General features: G+C 52.8%; 1 protein-coding gene across 2 annotated transcripts; it reads right to left on the bottom strand.

The window, feature by feature from the left end:
• Window positions 1-1,288: 1,288 nt before the first annotated feature.
• On the bottom strand, window positions 1,289-14,878 carry LOC128941494 (myogenesis-regulating glycosidase-like). Of its 2 annotated transcripts, none has more exons than XM_054283279.1 (2): window positions 14,800-14,878; window positions 1,289-7,888 (listed from the first exon to the last, which is right to left on the bottom strand). In XM_054283279.1, the coding sequence occupies exon 2, from the start codon at window positions 7,761-7,763 to the stop codon at window positions 5,727-5,729; it is 2,037 nt and encodes a 678-aa protein (XP_054139254.1). In that variant the 5' UTR covers window positions 7,764-7,888; window positions 14,800-14,878; the 3' UTR covers window positions 1,289-5,726. The 2 variants fall into 2 exon arrangements, with proteins under 2 accessions (XP_054139254.1, XP_054139255.1); XM_054283280.1 differs by lacking the exon at window positions 14,800-14,878 and adding an exon at window positions 12,185-12,350.
• Between the last annotated feature and the right edge of the window lie 1,272 nt (window positions 14,879-16,150).

The following is a 16,150-nucleotide window of genomic DNA, read 5'->3' as shown; positions in this document are numbered from 1 at the left end:
CACAGCTCTGCCACCCACCTGCACCCCAGGCTGATGGGGAGAAAAACAGACAACACTGAGACTTCCTTCAAACCCTGGGGGTGATATGGGATGTCTGGTCCCATGGCTGCAAAAATGTCCCCCCCCATCCCCTTCCAATCTGTCCCTCAGTGCTTTCCCTGCTGCCCAGCTGAGCCACAGGAAGCCACAGGGGACAGGTGCTGGAGGCATCCTGTGAGCAGGTGGCACCACAGCCACCTCTCCATGCCCCTGCCACATTTGGGATGTGTGCTGTTGGAGGGACATCTTGTTTGCCTTGCTAAGCTTCAGTCCTGGTTGATTTTTTACACTCCCAGTGCTGTGCACGTGCTGTTTGCTGGAGGTGCTGGTGACATGAGACTCCTACAGAACCTGGCTCACCACAGGCTGCCTGTTTTTTGGCAGGGGAAGTTTACTGCCCTCTTTGATGACTGCTGAGCTGAAAAACACCCAGCCCTACAGGCAAAACAAAAAACCCAAACAAATAAAAATCTGTTTTTCTTTACTTGGCCTCTGGGGTTTTGTGTCAGCACAAACCATCTTCATGGCTCTCCTGGCACCTTCAGGCTGGCAGCTCCTGCCTGCATTGAGGAGGCTGTGCTTTTTCCTGAGGCTACCAGCCTGGCCATGTGCCCAAAGGAGCTCTGCTGCTGTCAGTTTGTCCTTTCACCACAGTCACCCCCAGCCTCGGGCTCTGCCTGCCTGTTGGCTTTTTCTTACTTTTAATCAAAGCTGTGATTTCAGGCAGGCGTGGACACGCTCACAGCTCAGGTCTCCTGGGCCAGCAGCCACTGCTCTGCTATCACCCACAGGCACCTCCTTGAAATCCAGTTTGCAACAAATTGGGCTCCTGCTGTAGCTCCTCTGGGGTTTGGATTTTGCCACTAACACTCCTCCCTGTGCAATGCACAGCTGTGGATGTGTCTTCAAGCACGGCTGTGTAGCTGAGACCCAGCACAGAGCTGACCCCACTCACTGCCCCCATGCCCATGGTGAGCCTCAGACACGCAGTCTACATACAGCACCAGGTTTTGTGAGGATGTAAATCAAACTCAAACCCAAAGCTCCAATTCTAGGAGGACTTCTGTATCGCTGAGGATCTCCTGCAAGGCTGTGAGGGCTCTAAGTTGCCAGCTTGCCTGAAGGTCTTCAGCAGTGCCAGCTTCATCCCCCATGTGGTCATCAGCCAAGTCATACACCCAAGGAAGAAGTCAAAGGAACAGCATTGGGAAAATGTCTTTTATTGCAAAAGGAGGGAAGTGAAGTCCCTCTCAACCCTCAAGCCATGCTGTGTGGGTTGGCCACTGCTAGTGATGCCCAATGGCATAAGGCATCTATGGTTTATGTGGTAACAATGGAAAGGGAATGAAAAACATTATTTGGGGCAAAGAGGGTGATGTGGGGCAAGGCAGGCTCCTAAATGAGTCTCACATGTTCCACTCCTGGCCTTCCCATAGCCACAAACATCTACTCCATCCACGTCCTTGCTGTCAATGCCATCTGGAAAAGGGAACCATGGGGACAGTGGGGACAGTCAGAAGGACCTTCTGGAGAGCCCAAGGGAAGCTGAGAACAGGCTCCTCTTGCTCATCCACTACATTCTTGAAGTGTGTGTCTTTTGAGAGCAGCATGGACTAGCAAATCCCCAGACTCAGTGTTGATAAACCTTTTTTGGGGCGAATGTCAGTAGAAATAGGGCCACGACCCTACAGGTGTGCGTGGTCCCCACTCCTTGGGGCTGACACAACATTGGGATCCACCTGGACACGGCTTTTCCTGGCCAGCCCTGAGGCACAGCTACTCTCTGCTGTCAGGACCTAAGGCAGGACAATCCTCAATCCAGTGGGATTCTCTGCCACCACGGCAAACAAGAGTGAAGTTACTGCCAGTTTTTCCTTTTAAAATATACCTAAAAACTGCAGGCTGCAAGCTTTAAATAAAACAACAATCTCCACCCTGATTTAGTGAAGACCAGGGTAAGAAAAGCCCCAAATCTCCCTGAACCACCAGCCCCACCAACTTGGTACAAATGGACATAGTTAAACTTCTTTTTGTTTTCCAAAATTTTATCTCAATTGAGGTGATTCATGTTACAGTTCATACCAATTAGCAATTAGAAAAGTGGTTAAAAACAGACCCACCAGCATTACAGTCTGACAGAGGACAGCATGTACAAACACAAGCATCCAGAAAACCTGATTCACAACAGTGCAAGCTTCAAAATTCAATCACATAAGCATCATGTGTGAAAAGGTTGAATCCAAGTCCCAGACCTTGTTTGGGGCTTTTTCTTGGCTTCTTGAGACAAGCTAAACCCAGCTTTGGCCTGTGACCCATGGCATAAATCAGAGAAATATCCCTAGCAGCAGTTCTCAAGGTATCCATGCAGAGCTTCTGGTCTGCAAGGTCTGAGAGATCCTCAAGTCCTGCAGTGCTACAGCATAGTGTTAGAAATAGTGGTTTTGGTAAAAAGTTGGATGGAAAGGCCATCTAGAAGCCTGTGAGACAGCTTAAGGCAGCACTGCTGAGGCTGCCCTTAACATCAGCTCATAGTCCTCTCAGCAGCTTTACCTTTCTCCTGGCTGGACCACTGAACAGCCAAGTCCACTTGTGCCCTAATTACAGCATTTAGAAAAATAAGGATATTCTATAATCTTACCCATTCATTGATATAATTAAATAAAAGAAAATGATAACTTTGTTAATAAAATCATTTCTTTTTCAGGGGAGGGGAAAGAAGACAGTGTGTCTAATGGAGAATTTCCTCCATGACCTTCCTGACAGTGCCTGAAACCACTGCAAGGAGATTGAAGGCACTCATTGGGCTGCACCCATCATTTTAATAGTAGGAGGATACTAGCAGGGATGCTGTGTTTCTCTTCACACAGCCTCATTCCTCATGAGTGATGCACATGGTGAGTGGCACAGAACCAGGGGAAGAGAAGACAGTATCTCATGGTCATGCCAGGATCCTTCCCATGAAGTCCTGTGCCAAGAATTCCAATTCTGCATGGGCAGCTGAGCTGTGTAACATCTCCTCCACCTAACTGACACCTTAAGTTTTAGCTTTCATATTTTCCAGATTCTGTACTGCATTAGTATATAACTCTGAACGTCATATAAAGTGTTAGCAAGTTCTCATCACAGTTTGGTCAGACAAAACAATCCTTTTCCAGCCTGAGAACCAGGGACACCATTGCAGATTCAGGCCCACAAAGTATAAACAGAGAACTGAGGAGAGCAAACTGGGAGGATGGGACTTCACAACCTGAAGCTGTAATGGGACAATTAACTCCAATATGGAAATGGATCAAAACTTATAAAAGTGTAAAAACTCGTGACCTGTCGTTCATCTTGGCTGGAGCCATGGCCAGGCCCTTTGTGTATCCAAAGTGTATCCTTTGAAGGCCTTTCTAACAAATAGCTATTCCTTTAATACTGTCTAGCCTCTGTTCTAGGTAGTCTCTTAAGGCATCATAATGACTCCCATGCCAAGGCATGACAAGTATTTATTTAATGAGCAAAGGTTGAAAGGGAAGAGCTGGAGCCCCTCAAAGCTTGGTCTTCATGCATTTCTAGGGCTGCAGAAGCTCCCTCCACACTTGGCCCTTCTTAAAGGCTTTGGCCAGACTCATCTCCTCACCTTCAAAATCACCCTGCAAGCAAGGGCCAAGTCCTGCTAGTGCTCTGATGAGTGACACTGAGGTTCCAGGATTAATTCCTTGCCAGAGGATGTCTGTAACTTGTAACATCACCATTATCTGCACCTGTAGCAGAGAGGAAACGTGAGTCCTTCAGAATTAAAAGCCTGAGAAACAAACAGGCTTCAGGAAACGCTTGTGCTCCAGCTAGCCAGGGACCTGTAAGGCTCCCCTACATCCCACTTTGGGATTAAATTATACAGAGCAGATTCAGGTCTTACAGGAGTCCATGAAACCAGACTTCCTCACTTCCTAACTACAAAAGCACTACAAAATCTGATTTTGCCCCTAACACCAAAATTCCTCCTCCTGCACCCCATCACAACCCTCAAGCTTAATGCATGTCCTTTTCTGCCTCCTGGAAAGCTCTGTGGCTGGAGATGGCCTTTGAGAAAGATCCTCATGACACCCAACCCTACCCAAAACATGCACCATCTCCCTGCATGGCTGACTCGTGCCAGATCCATGCCCAGCCCAGACACAATTCCAGCAGAAGCCCCACAGATGCTGAGCTGTCCCTGGCTGGCTGTAGCCTGGGCAAGGTGCCCAACCCTTCCCAGCTGTCACAATTCAATTCTACCAAAGCTCATTAAAAATTCAGGGGTTGACACCTGTTCCAACTGGGACAGAGCTGGGAATTCTTGCCGTCAGGAAGACTTCAATCCTGTTGGCCCTGCCTTGGGTCTCTGTAAATGCATTTTCCAATACAAAACCAAATGGGAAATCTGCCAAAGACGCAGCTGCTGGGGACCTGGGGTGCAGGATGATATCACCCCACACGCCCTCTGGGAGCCTCTGACAGCAATCCCACCCCCAGCAACACAACATTGCCAGAGAAAGCTCCCCAGGACTCTTCCAGGGAGAGAGCAGGGCTGACTCAGGAAAACCCTCAACAAAATCATCACCTCTAACAGTGACCTGAGATGGGTATTAGCTAAACTTCGCGTTAGATGAGAACATTTCCGTGGGTGCAGTGAGAACGGGCGCTGGCACAGAGCCACCAGTTAGCAGAGATGGTGGTTTCCACCCACAGGCTATCGGCAAACGGCGCTGCCAGCCCAGGGCACGTGCCGCGTGCGGGAACCGGCTGTGTCCACGCAGTGTCTGGGGACAGCTTTGCTCCAGGCAGCCCTTCTGCCAGCAACAAACCTCATCTGTCCTTAAAAACCAAAAAGGATGGAATCAGCAGGATAATCATGTAACCAAGTGGGGCCATAAGGGCTTTAAAAAATGGGACATGCTGGTAGAGGCGGTGCTGCTCCAGGAAAGTCAATGTTGATGCCCCAGGCAAAACACACGGGCAAGAGCCCTGTAGAGGAAGTCAAATGGGTGAGCAGGTGGGATGCAGCTGTCCCAGCAGGAAATAAGCGACCCATTCAGTTAAGACACATGGACATCACTTGAGTGACCTGGCCTGCCTGGTACCTGGAAAGCAGGAGCATGAGGCAACTGTTAGTCCAGCGCCATGCCAGGCAAAAAGGGGAAAAAAATAGGTGTGTATATATATATATTTATATATATGTAACTCTATTTTGCTTTATGCTCTTAAAAATATCCATTTAAATATATTTGCCATATTAAAAAACTTACGGCAGGCTGTGCTGTAGCAATCCTCCCACAGCACACACCCCCACAGCCAGTGCCAGGTGCTCCCACAAGACTAGGAATGCTCCCCACTGGCACTAAGCAACTTCCAACGCTTGAAATCCTTGCGAACTGTAAAGGTAATGGGTTTACCACGTGTCTGCAGACAGACTGACAACTCCTTTCTGACCTATACAGATAAATTGCTGCCTACTGTAATCCCATCAGAGCCTAGGACCAGACCCAAATTAAAAAACTGAAGATCAATCCCCAAATAAAAAAAAAAATTATCCCCAAGAACAGTGAAGTTGATTTAGTTCCCTTCCTCCACCCCAGTCTCAAATGAAATGTGCAATTACAGTTATTATTTGTTAGAAAGTCCTAGGTAAGGCATGGTTATTCCAAAGCTGATTAAGAAGCCTGTTAGGAAACCCAGAGGAAATAGGCAACTTCGTCCAGGTCAACGGGATAGTCGGTGAGCAGCACTGGGGTCTTCTCAAAGAGCTCCCCCTTGTAGCTGCGCCACTTGCCCGCTGGCAGGTAGACATCGCGCTCCTGCTTGCCCATCTCCAGCACAGGAGCCACCATCAGGGTGTCCCCGATGAGGAACTGGGAGTCGATGCGGTGAGTGGCCTCGTCGCGGGGCGAGATCCACCAGATGGGGCGGATGATGGGGTCGCCCGTGTCGGTGACCTCCCCCGCCAGCTCCAGCAGCAGCGGGGCCACCAGGGACTCGTGGAGCTGCGTGAACTTCTGGGCGATCTCCACCACCTCCTTGTCGTAGAGCCACGGCGGGATGGAGAACTGCATGGAGGGCATGAAGGCCGACAGCTCCAGCCAGCGCACGTACAGCTCTCGGTTGGGGATCTCCACCGCCCCACTGGTTTTATTGGGGAAGAAATTGCCTCCTATCATGTCAGCAGATATGAAGGGGTAGCCCAGCATGCTGATGGTGAGGACGGTGGGGATGAGGGACTTGAGGCCCAGCTCGTAGCCCCAGACAGAGTCGCGGTCAATGATGCGGAAGAAGCAGGAGATGTTCTGGGACTGGTAGCCCACACGCACCTCGGCCAGCTCGTAGAAGGGGATGGCCATCTCCGTGTAGCGCCGGGACCAGATGCTGGGGTCCGACAGCGGGCGGAAGGTGCTGAACTGCTTGGGCAGGTAGCTGGTCTCGCCCGCGTCAAACTTGAAGGACGAGATGCCGTACTTGTGCCGCAGCTGGCGCAGGTGGCTCTGGAACCAGTCACGGGCTGCTGGGTTGGTGAAGTCCAGGATGGCCCCAATGCCGTTCCACCACTCCACCATGGCCGGCAGCCGCCCCGAGGGCTCCTTGATGAACAGCTGACGCTCAATCCCCACACCAAAATTGGAGGAATTGTAGTTTATAAAAGGGTGAGTCCACAGAGTGACCTTAAAGCCATCTTCCCTCAGCTTTGCAAACATCTCTGTTACATTGGGGAACTTGACAGGGTCAAAGTCAAAGTCTCCGTAGGCCTGGGTGTACATGTCATCAATCTCTATGTGGCTGCAGTTAAAATGGTACTTCTTGATCTTTTCAGCAAACCGCAAGAGTTTATCCTGGTCAATATCATTCTTGTAGAGGGCCCACGTGGACCATATGGGGTAGCGGAAGGCGTTCTCAGCGGGGATCTTGGAGGGCTTGTTGAAGTACCTGCGCACCATGTACTTGTGGATGGAGGTGATGTCGGAGCCCACACAGACGCGGTAGCTGAGCTCGGGGAAGGGCTGCTGGCCCGGCGGGGGCTTGTAGGGCGAGTCCTTGTAGCGGGCCTGGAAGAAGAGGGCGCGCTCGGTGGCGTTGAAGCCCAGGTGGAAGGGCACGGAGTCGTTGATCTTGATGGCCGCCGCCTTGGAGGAGAGCCAGTAGCGCTCGAGGATGCCGCCAAAGCTGTCGCGGAAGGAGTAGACATCGCTGGTGACGTAGGGCACGGGCTCCTGGTAGCCGGCCAGGCGGATGGGCCAGTGCTGGATGCTCATCTCCGAGCCCCCGTACCAGTGGGCGTCCTCCCAGAACATGGTGTGCTCCACGGCCGGGCCGGCCGCCAGCTCCTCCCAGCGCACGCGGTAGCACATCACCGTGTCCTTGGGCTTCACCGTCTGGATGAAGAAGTTGAGCGGGCCCCGGCTGGAGCGCGAGCAGCTCAGGATCTCGCCCTCCTTGGAGCACGACTCCAGGTCCAGGCTGCCCGAACGGAAAGCCAGCCGGAACACCACCTCGCCGTGCTGGTTGCGGATGACGAAGCCGTCCGCCCGCAGGTCCATCAGCTCCGTCTTGAGCCGCTCCGCCTTCCGCAGGGACACCGTGTAGTAGCACCAGGCCACCACCGCAGCAATGAACAGGATGAGGCCCAGCAGAATGGCGCCCAACATGGGCCTCAGCTCCTTGGAGGGCTTCTGCTTCACCGGCGTGAAGTTCTCTGGCAGGAAGGTGTACATGGTGCTGCGCTTTCCCTAGAGATTTCTCCAGCAGAGTGGGAAGGAAGCACGCCTGGGCTTGTCAGGAGAAGACACCGGATTGTTAGGAGAGCTCCCACCTCCACCATGTCCCAGAACACCCATCTCTGAAAAAGGAGAGGATATAATTAGTCTGAGAGAACCTCTGAATCAAGGGACAGCATGTCATGCACTTACTCCTCCCGGCCTCCTGTGCCCATCTGTGACTTGCCAGGAGCTGTGTTCCAAGTACCAGACATCATCTCCAATTTCTCTGGGCAAGACAACACACGCAGAGAATAGCCTGAGCCCAACACGGGGAACAACTCTAGGGCAACAAGGGCCCATCATTCCCATATTTAATGGCTTTTTGTTGTTGGGAACACCTTCAGTGAGTCAGGAGTGGAGACTGAGTGGCAGTAGGAGGCTGAACAGGAGACAGATCAGCCCACTAAGAGTGTCTTTAAGAGAAATGGATAACTGAGAGCTATAAAAGACACCATGTAATGGATTCCATGCAGCCAATCCTAATTTTAATCATATTGCCTCCCTGGCAGACTTAATTCATCTGCAGCAACATCCCTTTCTTGTCCTAAGCATGTCCCAACTGCTTCACTTGGGTGATGCTTTGCACTGAAGGTGAGTAAATCCCTGCTTCTCCATAGCTCACAGAAAGCCAAATGGGGCTGGGGTACAAGTGGCTCACGTCTGGTTTTGGGGGGCATTTAGGGGATGCAGTAAGTAGCACAGAATGGCTGGCTCCTGCCATGCGCTCAGAGCTTTACAGCAGTTCTGGGTGGAAAAGGACTTCCAGCTTTTCTGGAAGAAAAGCTAACCTTGTAGGAGGTGAGCAGTGGGCCCAAAGGGCCCTCCATCCATCCAGCAAGGCTCCAGGCTGTGTTTCAGTTCCAGCCCACTCCCCCTGCCCGGCCCCTGGGAAGTGGGCTGTGCCAAGAGCCTAATGGCTTTTCCTTGGCCAGGGCCTGGCTGGGCTCCGCCAAGCATAACGCCGGGATCCAGGGGGGAAAAGTAAAGTAAGGACATGGGAGAGCGAGAAACAAACACAGCTGCAGGAGGAGCAGGGGAGGGAGAGGAGCTGCAAAGCTGCAGAGCAGCTGCCTGGTATCTGCCTGGTGCCAGCAAACACAGCCACCTCCTCCCCAAGCTCTGGGGCTGTAAAGCTGCAGGCTGTGGGCAAACCAGAGGGAAAAACCCTCTTTTTGGGCACAAATGAAACCAGTTGCAGAGATTCCCTCTAATAAGGTTGGTTTTTTCCTTAACAAAAAGGAAGAAAAAGATCCAAAATGAATTACATAACCCTCTCCCTGCCACAGGCATGGCAATCCAGAACAAGTGGATCCTGTGCCTCAACAGATCCTTCTCCCCAAGAAAGGAAAAGTGAAGCAGAAAGAGGTCCTGAATGCCACCTAAGCTTTATTGTTCCATTACAGAGGTGGCCGTGTGTAAACCCACAGCAGCATCTGTGCACAGGCACGACAAAACATTCTGTGTTTATATCCATCTTGAAGCACGTATTGGACAAGACCTTGCAGTTGGGGGAACTTTTCGTGTGGCCAGATGGGTCATTCTAACCTTCCCCGGGGAGCCAGTAACTTTCTAGACAGCCAGTTGCTTTAAATGGGATTATAGAGGCATTAGGAAGTGATTAGCCTGAACAGGCGATAGGTTTAGTTAAACAACTTGTGCCGCAGCCAACTCCCACAGAGCCCTCACTTGCCAGCAGGGAGCTCAGTCACGGGACGGGGACAGCTCCAGCCACTCCAACTGTGTCACCCAGCGCTGGATCCTGCCTCCCAGCAGGGCAACAGGGCTCTCACCCACACTGTATCTGTGATGCAAGGCCAGCTGAGCCCAGCCAAAATTGGGCAATAAAGGCAGGGAGGAGGTGATGGTGGAATGAGGCTGCGTTTGGGATAAACCTTCATCCCCGCCTCAACTCTTCCTTGGCTTTAAGGTGAAGCAGAAGGACCTTGGCCAAAACTGGCAAAGCTGAGTGAAGCCACAAAGCAGGAGGATGCTTCTGGAAATACAAACAGGTAGGCTGAGCCCAAACAAGCCCTCACCCTCAACACTGGCAGGTTTGGGGATGCCAGAGAGAGAGAGATGAAAACAAATACCTGTGAATCTGGAGGCACGCCTGCGTCTCACTCGTGCCTTATCTAGGGACTGCAAAGCTCAAGGTGGGAAAAAATAAAATGCACCCTCCACCAAGCAGGACTTGCAAATTATTTTGGAAAATAATTTTGTTGAAGTTTTCACATCTTCTTTACAAAAAAAATAGGGTAAAATAGTGTTTTCTTTGCCAATTGTCATTCAGGGTTTTAAGCCCAAGAAGTATCTGATACTGCTGCTGTGGCTCCATCTAAAATTGACAGCAGCTCTGAGGGCTTCAAGGAGTTTCTGGATTTTTATCTCCCTTTCAGGAAGCTGGTTTATTATTTATGAACTTCTTCGAAGCTGCTCTATTTTTGGCTGTTTCTTTCTTTCCCTCCCCCCCCACCATGGACTGGAGCTCATGGCACACATGAGGGAGCCATCACTGCCACTGTCAGTAGAGAAATAGTGTTTTTTAAGAAAGGTTTTGCAGCCTCTTGAGTCCCTTGGACACCGACCTGCCTCAGAGGGACGTGCAAGCTGGATGACTGAGCCGGTGGATTTAATCCTGCCCTGACTGCTGTGGCTGGGCCAGGGTCAAACCCTGTGGCTGCTGATGGACACTGCCCACTTGGACACCATTTCAACAAAGATGCTGAGAATGGTGTTTGCAGGCATCACCCAGGACAGTGATGGGCAAAGGAGGTCTCCAAAAACAATCTTGGTCTCTGCCCTGTATTTTTTTTTGCGTTGTTAACGGAGTCTCCCATTCTCCAGTGGGAGATTTGGCTCTGTCCCAGGTGAGAGCTAAGTCTCCCAGGATCCCTGGAAACGCCTTCTGCCTCTCACTCACAAGCTGCAGCCCGCAGAGGTGCCTGCTCATGTACTGTCTGTTTCAACAAGTTTTTTTTTTTTGTGTAATGCTAACTTGTTATTTTGCTCCAAGATGACATTGTGGCGACCTTTAACTCCTCAAAAAAACAAACAAAAAAAAAGAAAACGAGAAGGGAGAGTGTCAAAGTCAAACAGCATGTTTGCAGCTTGCTGTGCCGGAGCTTCCCAGCTGACCCAAAACAAAGCTTTTTCTCTGTGTTCTGTGGAAGCAGTGAGTCGCCTTGCCTCAACTCGAGATGAAAGCAAAACATCTGAGCAGGACACACTTTATGGAGTAAAAATAAAAATCCATTTTTTGACCGCTTCTATTTTTACCAACACCACTGCTAACCACGGGCTGCGAGACCCACAGCACCACTAACCCCAGCCACTTTGCAATTAGGACATTCATTTAAAGAGGGTCAATAACATACAACTGGCCTCTATTGCCCTGGCAGGCTCAGGTCTGAACCATGCTGGGGGCCAAGCTCCTGCTGGGGACACACACCCACTTCCCACGCTGGGATGCCAGGAAACCCTCCCTCTTCCACTGCAAGGTGCTGCCGCCTCCTCCCCAAACATCTTGGCAGGAGTCGAGCTCAGGAAATAGTACAGAAACACTGCAGATTTTACAGGAGGCATCTCCAACCCCACACAAGTGCAGGGAATGAGGACAGCAAGTTAAGGGAGAAATGCCTTCTCTGCAAAAAAAGCTGTGGGAGCAAAAAGAGCCTCCACGTGCCCAGTCTGGAACTGCCTGCAGGGAGCCTGCCCTGACAAAGGGACTTTGCACGCCCGACAGAGGGGACAAACAAGCCCGTCCTGGGGGTTTAATTTCCCTTGGAGGGCTCTGCAGCAGAGCACTAGAGTTCTCTGGAGGGCTTTTTGGAGTCAAATAGGGTGAAATCACTGCTCCTCCCGCTTGGTGCTGACGGGAGCAGGTGGGACAAGTGGGGGCACCTTGGTGACAACACTGGCACAGGGCACAGGGCTGCTCCTCACACACCCCGATTCCACATGGATCAGAGGCACGGATTCCCCCCTAACCCTGTGGATTCCCCCAAATACGAAGCTGGATCACCCTGGGGGTCTGGGTTTATCAATGCAGTACTCAGGCCATCTCGGGGGGCACGTGTGTGGCACAGACACCCAGCCCGTGAGCCAGGGCAGCAGCTCTGCCTTTGCAGGGACAGACAGGAGAACACGGTGCCCCAGAGGACCCCTCACCTTCACCGTCCTTGCTGAGGCCAGAGCAGGGATGGACACACTGCCTGGCCTGACGGGTTCCTGCACATGGGGGGACTCCCTGAGCCTCCTGCAAAGTGACAGATGCTTGCTGTCAGGGCTGCTGCAAATCCCCCCCTGAATTCCTCAGCTGCTGGAGGCCCATGCAGGAGGCACCTCATCCCTCCGGGGCACGGTGCCCCAGCGCTTACCTGGCCATGGCTTCCTGGGGATCCCTGCCTGCCGCCTGGCTCCACCACAGATGTCTTTTTAAGCCCATAAGAGAGGAGCAGCGCTATCTCTCCGCGGCCCCGGCAGCTCCATCCTCTCCGTGGCTCGGGGCGCTCCGGGGCTCGGAGCCGGCGCTCCGGGTGCCCGCGGGCAGGAGGAGGGAGGGGACCGGCGCGTCACCGCCACCGCCGTGTTTGCTCAGCTCCGTGACGGATGCGTGAGCAGCCAGCCCTCCGGCCGGGCGTGCCAAGAGGAGCAGGAGGGGCGGCCGCACACGGGCGCTGCTCCCACCCGCTCCGGCTGCCGGAGAGCCGCGATGCGGGCTGGCATCTCACCTCCCCGCCAGGTGAGCGGGAAGGGCCGGCACAGGAGCGTCCCCTCCCTGCACTCACAGGAGCGCACCAGTCAGAAAGCAAAACGGAAAAAAATAACCCTCAAAAAACCCAATCCAATAGAGGGTTTGGGGTGGTTTTCGTTTTCTCCCCCAAATCTTGTGATTTCAAGCAGAGTCATGATCCAGAGGAATAATGAGGCGGACTTGTGTGAAAAGAAACAAGCTGTGCCCCACTGCTGCTGGCTGGTTTGTAAGATAGGATTAAACAGCACTGGGCACTCGGATGATAAACCCCAAATCCAAGGTGGCCATGTGAATAAAGAGCTCATCTGCAAAGTGCAGACAGGCTGCCAGCACCTCGCTCTGTCGGCAAGAGGAGTTGAAGCTGTGGCATCAGCCCTGCCCAGCCTTTAATACACTCACCTTTATTACAGGAATCGTGACTTTGCAGCCCAGTTTTGTCCTTTAAAGTTTTCAGTGTCAAGTGATGCTCCAAACCCATTTAGTCACCTCATCCACTGTTCAACCATGAATACAAAGCAGCCACTGGGATCCAATTCTGGCAGCAGACAACTTAATATTTAACACTCCTGACAATTTCCCTTTACAAAATCCTCTTTCTTTGTTCTTCACCCCGTGCTAATTACCAAGATGAAGTTTAAGAGGCTGGGTTTCCACTTTAACCCCGCACACAGCTCATGGTGATTTTGTCTCATGACTAAATCATGACCAGAGGTTTTTCTTTTCCCTGCCTGGAGGCACATCAGGGAGCCTGAATTTATCTGAGCCACAAAGAATTTGTGGAGATTTTAAAACAAAATGAGTCCTTCTGGTCCACTTGTATCAAAGCACATTGGGCATGAGAGAGAGAAAGCTCCAGGGCTCTCCCTTTAAGAATGTGTCCCTGTCCATCTTGGAGAAGTCCCACAGGCTCTGGGGGAGCTGGAGGGAGGGAGCCTGGCTCTGAAATTGTGGTCTATGGAGTAACCCTGTGTCCAGCAATCAGCTCCTCAGCACCTGCAGGGCCATCAGATCTTGTGCCCAATAGTGGCAAAAGCAGAACACCAAATACTGGTGCTATTAGCTTATTTCATTTGCCACTTTTGCTGTTTAAGATACACTGCCACAAAGATTTTGGTGTCTTTGCCATTGTCTGTTGCCCCCAGCCCATCTCTGGCTGGTACCAGACGTGTGCCATCGACCACCCCATCACTCCAACAGCCTCTCCCCAAAATGCATGTCAATCTCACTGCTCATCTCTCTCCTCCCACCCCATAAGTGGGACCTAGTGCCCCATTTGGTCTCACAGATTCTTTCTTCAAAGAGCTGACTCAGCCCTTTGGGAGCGCTCAGCATTTCAGATGCTGATGCAGGCTGAAACCTGAGCCCACCCAACATCCAATTGCTACAACACGATATGGGGGAGAAATGGAAACCTAAGTACATCCCTCTGGCACAGCCCTGCCGATTTTCCAGCCATTGAGCCACCATCAAACTCCAGGCACCGGCAGCTCCGGAGAGCTGTGGATGGCTCACGATGCTGGACTGTTGACGTAAGTACCGGAATTTACAATCGTATCCAACAGTTGGTGACACTGGACAACCTTGGCCCAAACACAGTCACCAATCCCTTTAAGTGCTCCCTCTCAGCTCTTCCATGTGCAGATCCAGCCAGGCAGACACAACCCCACGAGCGCCACTCTCCACTGGGCTGTAGGTGTCTGCTGCGCCAGGTATTTGCCCCTTGGACATCAAGAGTATCCCAAGGTGGTAAGGCATAAAAGGAGAAGCAGCATTTCTGCTTTTTGACAGCTTTGGCTGCTCCTTGCCATGGCCAGTGATAGTGGAGCTGTCCCCAAACCCACTCCAAACCCAACCCAGCACAGAGCACAATGAGCTGCCTATACCCATCTGCAAAGTTTTCACTGCCAACATCTTATCAAGCGGCAGAAGTTGAAGCTACACTTTGTTAGAGGTGCCGGGGACGCGTCTCCTAGCTCCGCTCATCCTCTCCGGGCGGCCAGGCTCGCACCCATCACGGAGCCCGCACGGTCCCGGCACGGCGGGCTGCGCAGGGCTCGCTCCCCGGGCTCCGGCAAAGCTCAGCACCCTCACCCCGCTCCCCGCGGCCCTTCCCGAGCCACCGCCGATGCCGCAGCCCGGGGTCCGCGCTCGGGGCACCCCTCGCCCGCCTCCGCCCGCACCCCCCGGGCCGGGCTGGCGCCCCCGCCCCGAGCGCAGCCCCGGGCGCCGCTCACTCACCGGCACCGCCGGGCCATGGCCGGGTCTGCCGGCCCGGGGGCTCCGGGCTCGGGGCTGAGCGCGGTTCCGGGGTTGGGCGCTGCCCGCCCCGCCCCGGCTCCCGCCCCGGACCGGCCCCCGGGCCGGCGCTCCCCGATGGGAGATGTAGTTCGGCCCGGGAAGGGCGCGGCGGGGCTGGACCTGCTGGGGATGTGCGGGGCTGCGAGGGAATGGGGGTGCCCCCGGGGCTGGGGGGGATCGGGGTTTGGCGCTGGCAGGGCTGTGCCGGGATGCTTTTGAGCCGGGATGGGCTTTTCATTAGACGCTTTGGGACTGGGATGTGCTTTTCATGGAATGATTTGGGGCCGGGTCAGGTTTCTCAATGGGATGCTTTTAGGCCGGGGCATGCTTTTCACGGGACGGTTTAGTCCGGGATGGGGTTTCAGGGGGTTTCCCTGCTCCCAGGAGAATTGGGGACTCCTTGGCCTGGGCACAGCATGGCAGGCTGCCACCCTGGAGTGGGGGTCCCCAGAGAGCTCTGTGCTGAAGGATCCCCCCACTGCGAGGACCACAGTGCCGAGGATTTATGATCAGCAGCACACATGGAGGGGCAGGGTGGCGTTGCCCCGGCACTGTGCTCTCAGATCGTAGTCAGACAAGGGCATTTCACGCCCTCATTAATTATGTGCTGCTTTCAAAGTACCCCTCCTTATTTAGCCTGTGTCAGTGCTCAGCATCCCAGATGGATGGCAGCTCTTCCTGGACAACTTGCCAAAAGCAAGCACGTCCTCAGCAGCCCAGCATGAAGCTGACAAACACGGGTGTCAATGACAGCTTCTATTTTTGGCTGTGTTACTATGCTCCAAGAGCTTTCCCTTGCACGCTTTCTTGGTCTCCAGCTTGTGCATGGTGGGAGAGCACCAGGCTGCAAGGGCTGTTAAAGTGCCCACCAAACCAGCCGTCAGTGGAATTTCTCCACCCTTCCCAAGAGCTTCCCCAGACTGTGGGACAGGCTCTGAGAGGAACAATTGCCCAAGCCAGTTTTGATGGAAGGCCACCTTTGCCCTTCACCGGTGCCATGGGGCAAGGTAAGCCTCTGAGATAAATTAATGTACCCTGGCATTGCCATCTCAGTAGGCCATTTCTAGTGGGTCTTCCTGCCTACAAACACCACCATCTCTTGCATGGTCAATTCCCTAAAATTCTTGTTACCAGACCCATGCCAATTGAGGAAAATATTCCTGTTTCTCAGTGGAGAAGACTTTGAGAAAATTCTCTCTGAGGCTCAGGCATAGGGACATATATGGGGAATCCAGTGCTCTCTGTTTATTCTTGTTGTTGCTTGGTTTTAGTTTCTAAACTCAGGAATCTA

Source organism: Melozone crissalis, unplaced genomic scaffold (assembly GCF_028551555.1).
Source record: "Melozone crissalis strain CALT ecotype California unplaced genomic scaffold, PUWL_Pcris_2 ptg000036l_1, whole genome shotgun sequence".
Classification (NCBI taxonomy): Eukaryota; Metazoa; Chordata; class Aves; order Passeriformes; family Passerellidae; genus Melozone; species Melozone crissalis.
The sequence above is the reverse complement of the archived record's forward strand: the minus strand, read 5'-3'. Positions and strand labels throughout refer to the sequence as shown.

Coding starts and splice junctions, on each gene's coding strand:
- LOC128941494 (XM_054283279.1), bottom strand. CDS start 7,763: ATGTACACCTTCCTGCCAGAGAACTTCACGCCGGTGAAGCAGAAGCCC.